Source organism: Sceloporus undulatus, chromosome 1, assembly GCF_019175285.1.
Source record: "Sceloporus undulatus isolate JIND9_A2432 ecotype Alabama chromosome 1, SceUnd_v1.1, whole genome shotgun sequence".
In the NCBI taxonomy this organism is placed as follows: Eukaryota; Metazoa; Chordata; class Lepidosauria; order Squamata; family Phrynosomatidae; genus Sceloporus; species Sceloporus undulatus.
Window position 1 is genome coordinate 176,294,271 of NC_056522.1, and position 14,574 is coordinate 176,308,844.

The following is a 14,574-nucleotide window of genomic DNA, read 5'->3' on the forward strand; positions in this document are numbered from 1 at the left end:
GTTTGGTTCCAGGACACCCCATGGCTACCAAAATCTGTGGATGCTCAAGTCCCATTAAATACAATTAGGTATTAAAATGGTGTCCCTTATATAAAATGGAAAATCAAGATTTGCTATTTGGAATTTATACTTTTTCAAAAATATTTTAAAGCCGTGGATGATTGAATCCATGGATTAAAAAATCCGTGGATAAGGAGGGCTGACTGTAAATACAAATGATACAAAAAACAACAACTAGCAATATGCAAAGAAGTGCAGAGATAATGATCTCAAAATACCTGTAGTCTAATTGGATTAATTTTGTAATGGAATGCTGAGAGTATATAAATAATGCACATTTTAATTTTAGTTGCATTATCTAGTTAATCAAGAAAAAGAAGCACAATGACTATGTAACTTTTTCTAGACCAAGAAAAAAAACACTTTGGAAGCTTAATGTAACTAATCTTGACAATATAAAGCATTTGCTACCTTATATGTACTGTTTTATCCTAATATTCGAGATCAAAATAACAACCCTGACTCTTATTTCAATTATCCTTTATATGCACACCTTTAAGGCACATAAATAATTGCATCATTTTGAAGAAAACTACAGAGGAAGTAAGTAAATTTTAAACAGTAGATTTTAAGCAGAAAATTGGCTTACCAGGAAGATTAAAAAGAACAATAAAGGGAATATAAAATAAGTCTGCTGTGACTGTTTGATTTACTTTCTAGGTGTTAGAAAACCATTCATTTAATTTTGTACCATGAAACTGCAATGAACAAACAAATTAGAAATGAAGAGTGGGAAATTCAAGGAATGGGAGCTGTTATATCTACTTTTGAAGAAATGTGTATTTGTTTTTCTCATCATAGCTTAAAACACTCCATGCTTTTTACAATTTACAAATTGTATTCCTCATGTATTTGTTATTATTATCTTCATTATCATCATTTTATTTCTCTTTCATCTGAAAACAACAACATTGAGCTATGTCTTCTATTCAAGGATAAATTGTGTATTCTGAATATTACAGTATTTATGACTACCATGAAATTGAGAATTCTTTGGAGAAAAAACATTTTGTGGAACAAGATTCTCCAAGGCAAAAGGAGAGGTTTTTGACCATCCTCTACCCAGAACACTTTGCAGCCACCCAGGTTCGTCCAACCCTGTTGGACCAAATCCACAAGTGTCAATGCTGAGACCTTCTGGTACAAACTCATACCCAGGAGAGGGAGCCAACAGGGGGAGGTTGGGCATGAAGTTCATGGAGTTCATCTTCCAGTGCCCTGAAGGAATAGGCAGAGGATCCAACAGGTTGATCGGTCTCCCTGGCTGGTCCTTGACATGGTGGCAGGTGGGACAAGTCTTGACATAGTGTCCCATATCTGCCTGAACTCAAGACCACCAGTAGTCCTGGATGAGGAGATGCAAGGCCTTGTTCAAACAAGCACTCCATCCCCTCTCCATTATTTTCCCTTTTCAATTAGATGTTAAAATCATAGAATCATAGAGTTGGAAGAGACCGCAAGGGCCATCCAGTCCAACCCCCTGCCATGCAGGAAATCCAAATCAAAGCATCCCCGACAGATGGCCATCTAGCCTCTGCTTAAAGACCTCCAAGGAAGGAGACTCCACTACACTCCGAGGAAAGAGTGTATTCCACTGTTGAACAACCCTTACTGTCAGGAAATTCTTCCTAATGTTGAGGTGGAATCTCTTTTCTTGGAGCTTGCATCCATTGCTCCGGGTCCTAGTCTCTGGAGCAGCAGAAAACAAGTATGTTCCCTTCTCAATATGACACCCCTTCAAATATTTAAACAGGGCTATCATGTCATCTCTTAACCTTCTCTTCACCAGGCTAAACATTCCCAGCTCCCTAAGACATTCCTCACAGGGCATGGCTTCAAGACCCTTCACCATTTTAGTTGCTCTCCTTTGGACATGCTCCAATCTCCTCCTTCATCAACAGGAAAGTGGTGTTATGTGGTCAGGAGCGATCCAGAGAGAAGAAGGGATTTCCCCCTTTACATCCTTTGTTACCTGTCCCTAGGTTTTACCCTCGACTTATCCATGGTTCATATGAAAACCCATGATTTTGGCCTTAAAACCTTCCTTTGACTTATATATGAGGTTGACTTGTACACAAGTATATATAGTAGTAAGATGCCCAACAGGAAAATTAGTGTAAATTATGCCATAGATTGGGAAAGTCACATGCTTTCAGCCTCAAGGGAAAGTAATGGCAAACCTCCTCTGAACAAATCTTGCCAAGAAAATCCCATGATAGGGTTGGCTTAGGGTTGCCATAAGCAACTTGTAGACACGCAGTAACAACAACAAATGCCACAGACGGACCAAAACTCAAGACAGATGGAGGTGATTGAAAGATATTCCAAGCTACAGAAGTAACTCAAACTTTTAATATTAGATCTATGAACCTTTCAGACTATGAACCTGATTCTTTACGGGGAATGTGATTCCATCTGCAACAGTTTATATAGGATTCATCTGGCTGGGATGAGACATCTTCAACAACAACCAAAAAACCTACTTTAAACCACTAACTATAAGATAATTAAACACATCCCATAAAACTTGATCTGCAAACAATACAAAAGTAAAAGTACTTATCCACAAACCACTGTACATTCACACAATTTAAATGAATTTAATCTAGACAGCCCATTCTTTGCCTAGTACTGAAAATATAAAAATATTGGCAGGTGAACTTATAGGGGTGAGGGTATAGCCCTTCCTCTTCAAATACTGGGGAAATAGCTGACCTTAATGCTTTAGCTCAGCACAAGTTCAAAGTGGTGCCCATAAAAACTCTGCCACTTTAAGACCTTGTACTTAAATTTGCTTCAGCTGACCTTTGGACTTTGTTCCCCATCCATTTTTACCTTTTGCGTTGAGTCCTTCAGATTGTAGACCTGTGGGAAGGAGCTATTTTGTTTGTTTGATTTAAGCTGACCATGCTGGGAGTCTTTACAACTAGTAAAAGTGATTTAAATAAATGGATAAATAAATACCTAATCTACACAGGTAAAGGACATGATTAGAACATGGTAAATCCAGAGCATTACCTCCATGTGTCCATGTTCAAATCTCAGGAGCAGTAGGTTGGCTCTCTCTCTTTCACTAGAAACAGGAGTCCATGGCCACATTTCATCCTTTGCCAATGGCCACCAACAAATAATCATATCCTGTATGCTATTTATTGCCAAATGATGTTTCAGTCGCCTACTCCCAAGTCCTGGTATATCAACATATGATATCTGAGGGAGAAAATAATACAGAGCATGTTCAAAATTAGGAAATCAAAGCCTTTTAACAAAATGACTGCAAAATAGATCTATACATAGACTACCTAAACACAGGGTCTCACAAATTAGTTTGCTGGTGGCCTATAAGGTTTTGGCATGCTTAACAGCTGCTTCATTGCCCAGGTGAATCCTAGCCTAATCTTTGGTTTCAGTTGGAGCAATAGTTCAGAATAGTAATGGAGAACTACTCTAGCATAAGCATGGTCTAATAGGACTTGGATCTGGAACAGTTCAGTCTGACACAAATTTGACAACAACAGCTTGTCAACTACAGTTGACATTTATTATTTCTATGAAACAGAAATAACAGAAAGTGGTTTCTGTTGTGCTGTGATGTTGTAAATATGCATAAATGAGGGTAGATCCAGAGAACAGGAATATTATATAAACAATTATTAAGAAAACTAAAAACTCTGCAGTACTAATTAAGTCACTGGCATTTTGAAAAGCAAGTGTAAAAACATGTATAAAAAGATCAAATACACACATCCACTTATCACCATAGCATTTGGGGGGGGGGATTTTTTTAATTAACACATAGGATTATCTATACATAAAAACAACATATAAGAGATATATAGAACATGACAATAATACTAATCAACAGAAGATCGTCATATATTCAATCTTCCTACATCCAACTTTTAACAAAATTTAATAATTTATGTCTTGTGTCTAGTTTTCTTCCAAAACGTAATTTTAATATCCAAAATATATAGCCAATCCATTTCTTCCAGGTCCTCTTTATGCCTATCTAACATCTTTACAGATGCTGAGATGTGAGGAAATTTTAAAAAGAAGGTAGAGGAGGTAAGGAAGAAAATATGAGAGTAGTAATGAGTAGAAGAGAGAGAACCAGGGAGAATCAGAAGGAGAGGAAGGAGATAAGTGAAAAAAGAGCAAGAAATTATAGAAGGATGATGGAGGTAAATATGGAAGAATTTGAAAAAAGCAATTGGATGAGAATATATGAAAGAGAAGATGACCCATAACAGGACATGGAACAATGGGTGCAAACTGCAGGAAAAGAGATTCCACCTCAACATTACTAGGAACTTCCTGACAATAAGGGCTGTTCAACAGTGGAACACACTCCCTCAGAGTGTAGTGGAGTTTCCCTCCTTGGAGGTCTTTAAACAGAGCCTTGATGGCCATCTGTTGGAGATGATTTGATTGAGAGTTCCTGCATGGCTGGGGGTTGGACTTGATGGCCCTTGGGGTCTCTTCCAACTCTACAATTCTATGATTCTATGAGTCAAGGGAGGAGATAGGAAGCTAGAGAGGGATTATTAGTTTAGTTAATATATCGATATTTATGATTATGTTTAGGAGTTTGAGGTGGCAAACTGAAATTGTATATGTTTGTGTCTTTTTGGTTGTGTGTGTATATATGCATAAAGCATCAATAAATATAATTTATTTTAAAAAATCTTTACCGCCAAATGTTTTTTCTGCCATTGGATTCATCTGTTGATTGATAATTGTCCACAAATCTATCCTTTTCCAGAAATGTTTGTTGGCCCTTCCTGGCAATTTTCTAGAATTTTGTTGGGAGCTCTGACTTATTTCCTCTTTGTACAGAGCCCAAGGCAAGGATATAGTCTAGGTCATCATGGCTTTACTATGATTTTCCTAAGAAAATCAGCATGTGTTTTATAGATTATAGCAAAGCCTTCGACTGCATAGATAAATAGCTATGGAATGTTCTTGAAGACGTGGAACTACCACCAGATCTGATAGTCCTGAAGAGAAATCTGTACATAGAACAAGAGGCTACTGTTAGAACAGAATATGGAAAAACAGAATGGTTTCAAATTGACAAAGGGATCAGGCAAGGCTGCATATTATCATCTTACTTGTTCAACCTGTACACAGAAAACATCATGTGAAGAGCAGGCTGAAACACAGAAGGAGGAGGACTGAAGATAGGAGGAAGGCATATCAACAATCTGAAATATTCAGACACGATACTACCAGTGGAAAGCATCACAGACCTGGAACAACTACTAAGGAAGATCAAAGAAAAATTCAAAGGCAGGCTAACTGAACATAAAGAAAACAAAAATAATGACTATGGAAGATATATACAAATTCAACCTATACAATGAGGAAATCAAAATAGTAAAATAGTTCCTGTACCTTGGATCAAACATTAATCAGAACGGGGACTGCATTCAAGAGATAAGAAGACTGGGAATAGGGAGGGCAGCTATAAAAGAACTAGAAAAGGTCCTACAATGTAAAGATATACAACTGAGCAAGAATGTTAGAATCGTACAAGCCCGGGCATTCCCTTTTACCATGTATGGATGTGAGAACTGGACAGCGAGGGAAGTGGATAAAAAGAAAATCAAATAATTTGAAATGTGGTGCTGGATAAGAGTGCTGAAGATACTGTGAAGAGCCAAAAAGACAAACAAATGGATCCTAAAACAAATAAAGCCTGATGTTTCCCTGGAAGCCAAAATGATAAAGTGGAAATCGTTGTACTTTGGCCACGTCATGAGAAGGCACAACCCATTGGAAAAGACAATAATGCTAGGAAAGGTGGAGGGATGCAGAAACAGAGGAAGACTACATGTGTCCAAACCACCCTTTCTATTAACTATTTGGTTGAATGGGCCACTCTGTAGCTTCAGGAGGTAATGCCTGTATAAGATTGTTATGCAACTTAACTATGCAACTTAAGAGATGATATAAATTGAACAGATCCATTTCAATCCAGTTTCAAGTGCAGTTATAAAACAACCACTGTAACCGAAACAAGGGTAAATTAATTGCTGAGACAAGAGTGGGCCCTTATCCTTCCTAGAGTACTAATCCAAGATGGTGGTGCTGGAAACTCCTGTTTGTCATTTGGAATATGAAAAAAACCCTCAAATTACCAACTGTCTTAAGCAATGTTTTCTTAAGTTAATTTAAGGTAGGTAAATGAGCATTGAGGAAGGTAGAGGTAGCTACAGGAGGTGGCAATTACATATTACAGCTGCAATTTTGTATAGCAATTAATGAAATGAATGAAATGAAAATTTATTTATATTCCGCCTCTTCTGTTTTGAGGATCGAGGCAGGTAACAGCACGATTAAACAGTACTGTATACAAAAATAAGCAATAAACCCCACCAAATCCCCAAGCTAACTTTCCTTCCCAAATTTAAAATCACATATTAGAGCACAATTAAAATACATCAAAATTACAGCGCGCCCGCGCCATACGCGGCCTTGAGCATACGCGCTCAAGTCGCGGGGCACGCACGGGGCGGAGCGTCCCATTCAATGGGGCTCGAGCATAGGCGGAATTCGTGTAAGGCAAGGACGGACTGTATTACAATTCATGAATGAGAAAGATGGGAAGGAGGATGGATTCAATCGGTTCTGGACATTCTCAGTCTGGGTAGGCCTGCCGGAAGAGAAGGGTTTTAGTTGCCTTTTTGAAGGCCTCCAATGAGGATAATTGGTGAATCTTTTCCAGTAGGTTGCTCCAAATTTTTGGAGCAGCAGCAGAAAAAGCTCTCTGGGAGGTCACTGCTAGTCTGGTCTTTCTTGTTTGTAGAATTTTTTTTCCTGGAGGAGTGGAGTGTACGGGGAGCACTATATGGGAGGAGGTGTTCCTTCAAGTAGACTGGACCCAGGCCATGTAGAGCTTTATAGGTAATAACCAACACCTTGTACTGTGCCTGGAAGCTAATAGATAGCCAGTGAAGTGACTTTAAAATGGGTGTAATTTGGTCAAACCTAGATTTTCCGGTGACCAGTCTGGCTGCCATGTTTTGTATCAGTTGAAGCTTCCGGACGTGGCACAAGGGTTGCCCCATGTAGAGTGCATTACAAAAATCAAGATGAGAGGTTACTAGAGCATGTACAACTGTTTCTAGGTCCCACTGCTCCATACCCGGATTGGGGTTACCTATTACCTATTAAGTTGGATACAACTTAAGTCTATTTTCCCTCATCCAATCCATTACCGACCTCAGGCAGTCATTCAGAGGAGATGCCCTCCTTGGTTGCTGAAACAGTCCAAGACACAGAGAAATAAATTTGGGTGTCATCAGCGTACTGATAACACCCCGCCCCATGTCTTCAGATGATCTCACCCTTCGGCTTCATGTAAATGTTAAATAGCATTGGTGACAGTATCGCACCTTGAGGGACTCCCGATTTGACCTCCCTCTTAGCCAAATAGCTGTCGCCAAGTGACACCATCTGGAATCTGTCCGAGAGATAGGAACGGAACCACTGCAAAGCAGTGCCTCCGATTCCTATTTCCCTCCAGAAATAGGAGTTCCAGAAGGATACCATGGTCTATGGTATTGAAGGCCGTTGAGAGGTCCAAGAACACCTACAAGGCCACACTTCCCCTGTCAATGCACAGACGGAGATCATCAACCAAGGCGACCAGGGCAGTCTCAACTCCGTATCCCAACCTGAAGGCAGTTTGAAATGGATCAAGATAATCAGTGTCATCCAAGACTGCTTAGATCCTTTAGTGCATTTTATGTGGCTTTGTAGAGAGAACTATATGGGTGAGTGAGAAGTGGGCTCAATTTAATTTTTTCAGAACTCCTGTATGGTGGCTTTTTTCATATATAAAAGCAAAAATAGCTAATAAACATTTCATCATAAATAAATCAGTAATGACTCCTTCTGAAATGAGCTTTTGTAATTTCGATAAATGCATGGGAAAAATATATTAAAATATATTAAAACACAGTAAACTGTATACTGAATGAATGCTGGTAAAGAGAAAAGTAAATTTATTTAGTACCACATTATGCATTTTTATAATTAATATATTTTTTTAGAGAAATGCATGCTTTCTTTCCTGTGCTTACATGTTTCTTCATGACTTGAGGAATTAAGTCCAGTTTCAGACTTTCTGATTCCAAGGTGAGGTTTTAAAAGAGTACTTAATTTTTCCATCAGAATTAATGGGATTAAAAGGATTTGACATCTGACAAACTGTACCCTAAATTAATATTGAATCTTAATTTTGAAAATATCTGGAATTAGCTTTACAAGTTTGACACATGCTTCATAGGAGTCTTCACCCACCTGCTCTTATGTGCACATATAAACAGTACAATACTGTAGTATACTATTTTTAAAAAGCAGTACCTATGCTTCTAGTATTATATAAGGATAGGGTGCATTTGAAATAAGGAAGAATTTTCTACTATGGTTTCAATCAATACAAAAATGTACAATCATTGTTACTTAAAAGCATCAACCTACATGTAAGGATTTAAGGCTATTTATATATTAGGTTCTGCAACACTGACCAAAGGCCAAGGCTGCTCTTTCCAAAAACAGTATTAAACATTAAAAGGTCATTTACAATGTTTGAACAGAATGTATATTTTTCTTCTGGATTAAGAATGGTGACTGCTGTAAGGGAGGATATATTTTTCAACAAGTAATATGGATGAGCTACAGCATCATGCGTAAAGTTTATGTAGCTCTTGAGAATTGTGTGCTTCTATTCCTCCAAAAGGATTTGTGGAATTTATTATTCAAACTATGTTATTTTGGAGCATAGTTATTTGAAAACATGAGCAATACACCATCTGTGTGACACATGCCAAGGAAATATAGATTGCACCACATTTCTGCTTAAGGAATTAATAGAAGGTTGATAGCTAGGGGGGTAGGAAAAAACCTATCTTGCTATTGCTGGTCAGCAATAATCGAACCACTTTCTGGGGATTAAGCGCATGGCTAAGCCTACTGGACCAGACACTAGCAAAGGGCAGGGGGTCTTCTTATCAGAGAAATGCTTCTGGAGCCAGTCTCACTACATGACAGATTGCTTTCATATTCCTGTCTGCAAGGCAACAAAGGATGGCAGTAATGCGATAATGCCAGAGTGCAATGGGTGTTAAGAACCCGTTGCATTTATGTATTGTATTTAGTAAATAATCAGGCTCATCCAAATTGTGATCTCACCACTCAACCAAGGCCCATTAAAATCAAGGTTAATGCTTTAATAATCCTTTGCTGTTTTATGGCCACAGAGAACCCCTTTCTATTTGCATGGTCATAATATTATTGACCTCTTCATTCCCTGAATACACATCAAAAGGAACTGAAATCAAAGTAATTACCACTGTTGTTCTCTCACAGTAAACATTAACTCCTTATACTCTCTCTTCACTGGTTAGTAAACTGAAATGGATTAAACAGCTACAGAAATGAAAAACCTGTAAAACCACTGATGACTTCAGAAGATCTATGCAAGTTTTAACCTTCCAGGAGTAGAACGAATGGCATTGGGTACCAAGTTTGGGAGAAAGCCATGGTGTTTGTATTTTAAAATATGAAAAATGGCACAATACCTAGATAAATGTCTTATGTTGTTCACTGTTAAATACACTATTTAACATTACAGTTAGTAATACCTAGAATCACATTTAACAGTTCTTCAAATACTTTACATTAATTTGAGTGTATGTATTGTTATTGTTGTTGCTTTTTAAAAATACCTCTCCAAAACTAAATTTGTATGGCACCACCAAAATTTCCATTCCTCTGATGAGAAGATACATTAGCTTCAGCATTTATTGTAAAAATGATGAATTAATATATTTAGCATATTTTATGATAATGAAATAGTATGTTTTACTTACATGTTCATATAAATTAGCCTGCAATATTTGGGGGAGGTACATTAATTCATTAAAAAATGATTAAAAATAATAAAAGAAGAAAAAGGATGCCACACTACTTAATAACTAAACAAACACAGATTTATTAAGAAAATTCTAGTTGATCTCTTTAGTGGGTTTTTTTCAGGCTTTTAATCTATGAAATTATTTTAAAATATTTAAATTTTTGACTGAGTGCTGCTTGAGGAAACATGCAGGGAATTGTAAACAATTTTATACTTTGAAACAATCCAGTTTTACATATGGTTCTTATTAACACACTCCTCTGAAAGGTTAATATAGATGTTAATCAAAGGTAGGAAAGATCTCATGCCCTATCAAGTACACCAGAACTATCTAATCATTTAATATATCCACAATGTGAGAAAATTTGATAAACAAAATCCACCACTTCAGTATTAGGCTTTTAGTTGGAAATAGATTAACTTTTTTTTTAACTTTTATATGTTTTATGTGATTTTATATGGTTTTAGCAAGTTAATTTTAATTGTTTTTAATTTTTTATTGTAAAACTATTTTATATGTGAGCTGCCTTGGGTCCCTTTCCAAGAGAAAGGCGACATATAAAACAAACAAACAAACAGATTGCTGAAAGCATGACACAATTATTTTTATCCTTGGATGAATGGTTCTGACAGGGGTGGCACTGTAAGAAAAGGGATTCAGAGGCAGCTTTGCTGTCAGGCATAGCAAGACAAGGTAAAGGGAATTATATTCCCAGGTGTTTTCTTTAAAACAAAGGAAGGGATGTTCCAAAATGAGAGTAGTTATCTTCTCACAGAAAATAACTGGAGGGGCATGAACCACATAAGGTGTATAAAGGGATAGTGTAGCACCTTTGAAGTTGGAAGCATAAGCTTTTGTAGACTACAGTCTACTTCATCAGATGCATGAGCTAAAGGAACACATCTTTATAGCTGTGACTGAGTAGGTTGTATATATGAATAGCATTACAAATGCAATGATGATGAGGTGACAAGTTCAGTTTTAAGGATAGATGATCCTTGGGGGGACAAAGGAAGGAGGAAGGATGTTGCCTAAAGCCAAAATGAGTAGATAACCATATGAATGGTGGAGGGAATTACTGGAATGTTGTGTGATACTAGCTGGGAACCAAAAAGGAGAGGTGATAAGAAAGTCCTCACGCTCCCAACTTCTATGCTACCAACTGCTTTGTCCCAGTTAGTCTCAAAGGTGCTTTACCAGATCTCTTTGTATATTGACCCAGACTAACATGGCTATGTCATTGAGCAATGGGGTGTAGGTGTTTTTATTACCAGAACTTATGAGTGATGCCAACATTAACCCAAACTAATGGATGCATGAAGCAACAGAGTTATGATCCATTTTAGCCCAGTTTCCTGCTCCTGACAGTCCCTTCTCTATCTTCTCCAAGACATTTTAAAAAAATATTTGTTTTGTTATATTCTTCATAGGGTTTTCTTGACAAGATTTATTCAGAGGAGATTTGCCCTCTGTGCCTGAGAAAGTATGACTTGCCCAATATCACCCTGTCATTTCCATGAATGAATACGGATTCCAACCCTTGTCTCTCAGGGTCCTAGTCCAGCACTCAACCATTACACCACACTGCTCTTCCTATAATATACTGCTTCAAAACTAGGTTGAAAAGAATTAAATACTTTAGACATATACATTTCAGAATTCCTGACAGAAGGCTATTCAGCATTCAAGACTTGTTTTCATCAAGTTCTGATTCACGGATAACATCTATTTTCCCTGGGAAGGGATTCAATGACATCTGCATATCATTTTGGTGGGGATTGCAAAATCTAATCATTTGCCGATGAGACTGAATTAAAACTGCAGCTGAAAGGACCCCCAAGAAGCCATTTGACTGTCAGTTCCATGAACAATTCACGTGCATAAAGATGTTGGATCATGATTTCTGACCATTTTTGATGTAATATCTGCTTTTGGTTTATCCAGCAACCCTACAGCTACATTGGAATTATCTTGCCTTCACTTGTGTTTGGCCTATATTTAAATTTCTTATTTCCTGCCAGTCAGTACCAAAGTCAATTGCCTTTGGTCCTTTCTGCCTTGTTTGCTCAATTCCATGACCAGCCTCTAACATGTATATGACCATATGTATTGTACTCTTAATCTGTACCTGAACTGGAACTGAGGTGCAACTAGTCTCAGAGCTAGACCAAATCCTGATGTTATCCTTAGATTAAAAAAAAAACCCCTGATTGGTTCTGAAGCCTACTAAGAGAAGCCTGGAATTTTCTGCAGACAGAAGACATCTGGAAAGTCTTTCTGAAGGGTGTTTCATAAAGAAAATTTCTATTTGTTTTGTTTATTTAGCTTGTTTTCTACTAGTCTGACTAAAATCCATCTTGTAGAGTATCTGAAACAATCTAGTGAACATTGTCTCGTGAATACTGGTCCAAAAGATTTTAAGTTACCCAGTTCCTCCTTTCTTCTGCAGTCTTCAGACTCCTAAAATATCTCTAGAAGGCCTTGAGCCTTCCTACAAATGGCTTCTGGGACATCAAAATATCTTGATTGGATCTGAATATAGGTTCATGGAAGCAAAGTTTCTGTCCTTTTATCTGCGAGCATCCTTGGCATGCTGCTTCACTTTTTAGGGGTTGCAGTGGGCTCTAGGGAATATGAGGTGGGTAAGAAACATTCCTTAGATTATGTTAACTTCTTTTAGGTTCAAAAGAAATTCAGAAATTCTTCCTGTTTTCATGGCACAATGTAAAGTTCTTAAGAATGTAAGAATCCATCTTTTAATAGGAGAGGGAGATATAACTGCCATTTATATTTTCAGAAAGAGTCTTTTATGTCCATGCATCCCTTTGTTCAACCTCCAATTATTTGCACTGAATGGACAACTTAACCTAGTAAATCTACAAAGAATCTCCTGAAATTGAAATTTTAAATCTGTGACCTATTGCAAATGAGGTTTTCAAAATATCCTTATTTATTGCTTACAGCCACAAAAGGCCGGCCTGATGATGCACGCCCTGACTCCGCCCCAGGGCATCATGATGCCATGCATTGCACCAGACAGCAAGCGGCATCATGGCATGCCTCCGGCGCTGAGTCCAAATGACACAGCACTGAAGGGGTGTCATACTGCTGCGCAGCTTCGGCTATGGTGCGCTTTGGAGGGCACAAAAAGGAGCCGCTTTGTGGTCACAGTGTGAGGTTGCTGCAGCCCCAATCCGGCCAGGAAAGGAGTGGCCTCCTGTCGCCCCTTAGGGGCAGTCTGTATTATCCACCTGTAATGTGGTCCTTCTCTTTTCCTATGGCCTTCTACTTTATTAAGTATTCCTGTCTTTTCTAATAAGTCATGTTTTCTCATGATATAGTCAAAGTAAGACAGCCTCCATTTAGACATCATGGCTTCCAGGGAGAGTTCAGGCTTGATTTATTCTAGGATCCATTTATTTGTATTTTTAGCAGCGTATGGTATCCATAGAACACTTCTACGGCACCAATTTCATTGAGTTGATTTTCTTCCTACCAGCTTTCTTCACTGTCCAGCTTTTACAACTATACATAGAAATTGGAAATATGATGGCATGGACAGCCCTTTGAATTATCTATCTTTAGACTTTTGGAGCTTGCCTAGTTCCTTCAAAACTGCCCTTCCAAGTCCTATCTTTTTCTGATTTCTTGACTGCAGTCTCCATTCTGATTAATGACTGAGCCAAGGTATGGAAAATGCCCTTTTTATAGCAATGTCTGTTTAAAAAAAAAAGGGAGGGGATCAAAATAAACGTTTTCAAAAATTCAAAAGCTAGCTACTTTGCTTTGTGATTTTATGCAGTCCAAATAAAAATAAGTTATTTTTAGTATTTTTATACATTGTTATGTAACATAATTGTTCTCAGAGTGGACATTAAATAAGGCAAGTTAAACATACATACAAATTAAGCATTGTGGTCATTAAGTAAGAAATAGTACAGCTTCATTAATATCAGGTTACAAATATTAAGACATTAAACTTTCACAGTTATGAGACACCCCCAAAACAGTCCTTAAATTGGGCTAGTGATTATGCTTTGACTCTTTTCCTCATAATGGGCTCAACCTACATGTTTTGTTCGTTTTTTAAAAGATATCAATCATCTTACACTGGTCCCTTATGCATGAGGAGATTTATAAAGGCCCACAAACATGGTTAGCATGGTTAACAGCCATATGAATCACAGACTTTGAAAATAAATGATCATACTAAATGGAATCCTAATGCAGCTTTGCAATTAGGCCACCTATAGATCATGATCATGGTTACCAAAACCCAAGCTTAATAAATACCCAAAAAGGCACAAGTGTGCATCATTTTGAAGTAAACAACATATCAGCTCAGTTCCTCGTGAACAGTGAACTGTCTCAAATCCATGTTACAGAGGTTGGATCAATCTTGCAAACACAAGTTAGTGCTCAAAAGGCGCCTTGAACTGAATCAGCCTGGAAAATGTATTAGATGTCCATCCTAGCAGAGAGTATTCCAACAAACAAGTTATAATGCAACATGGCAAAATGTCTAACAAAACAGGCAGTCTTAAAGATACACAGCCCATTAAACAAACAAACAAACAAAAGAAATGAG

General features: G+C 37.6%; 1 protein-coding gene across 4 annotated transcripts in view; it reads right to left on the minus strand.

Annotated features, from left to right (window-relative positions):
- The window catches only part of LOC121924095 (WD repeat containing planar cell polarity effector), a 195,982-nt gene that overhangs the window by 104,897 nt on the left and 76,511 nt on the right, over positions 1–14,574 (minus strand). For 3 of the 4 annotated variants that reach the window (XM_042455203.1, XM_042455212.1, XM_042455230.1), the window contains one exon: positions 3,079–3,270. The exons of the other annotated variant lie outside the window; for it this stretch is intronic. In XM_042455203.1, the coding sequence (XP_042311137.1) occupies positions 3,079–3,270 (192 nt within the window). The remainder of the gene's footprint in view (positions 1–3,078; positions 3,271–14,574) is intronic. 4 annotated transcript variants of the gene reach the window in all.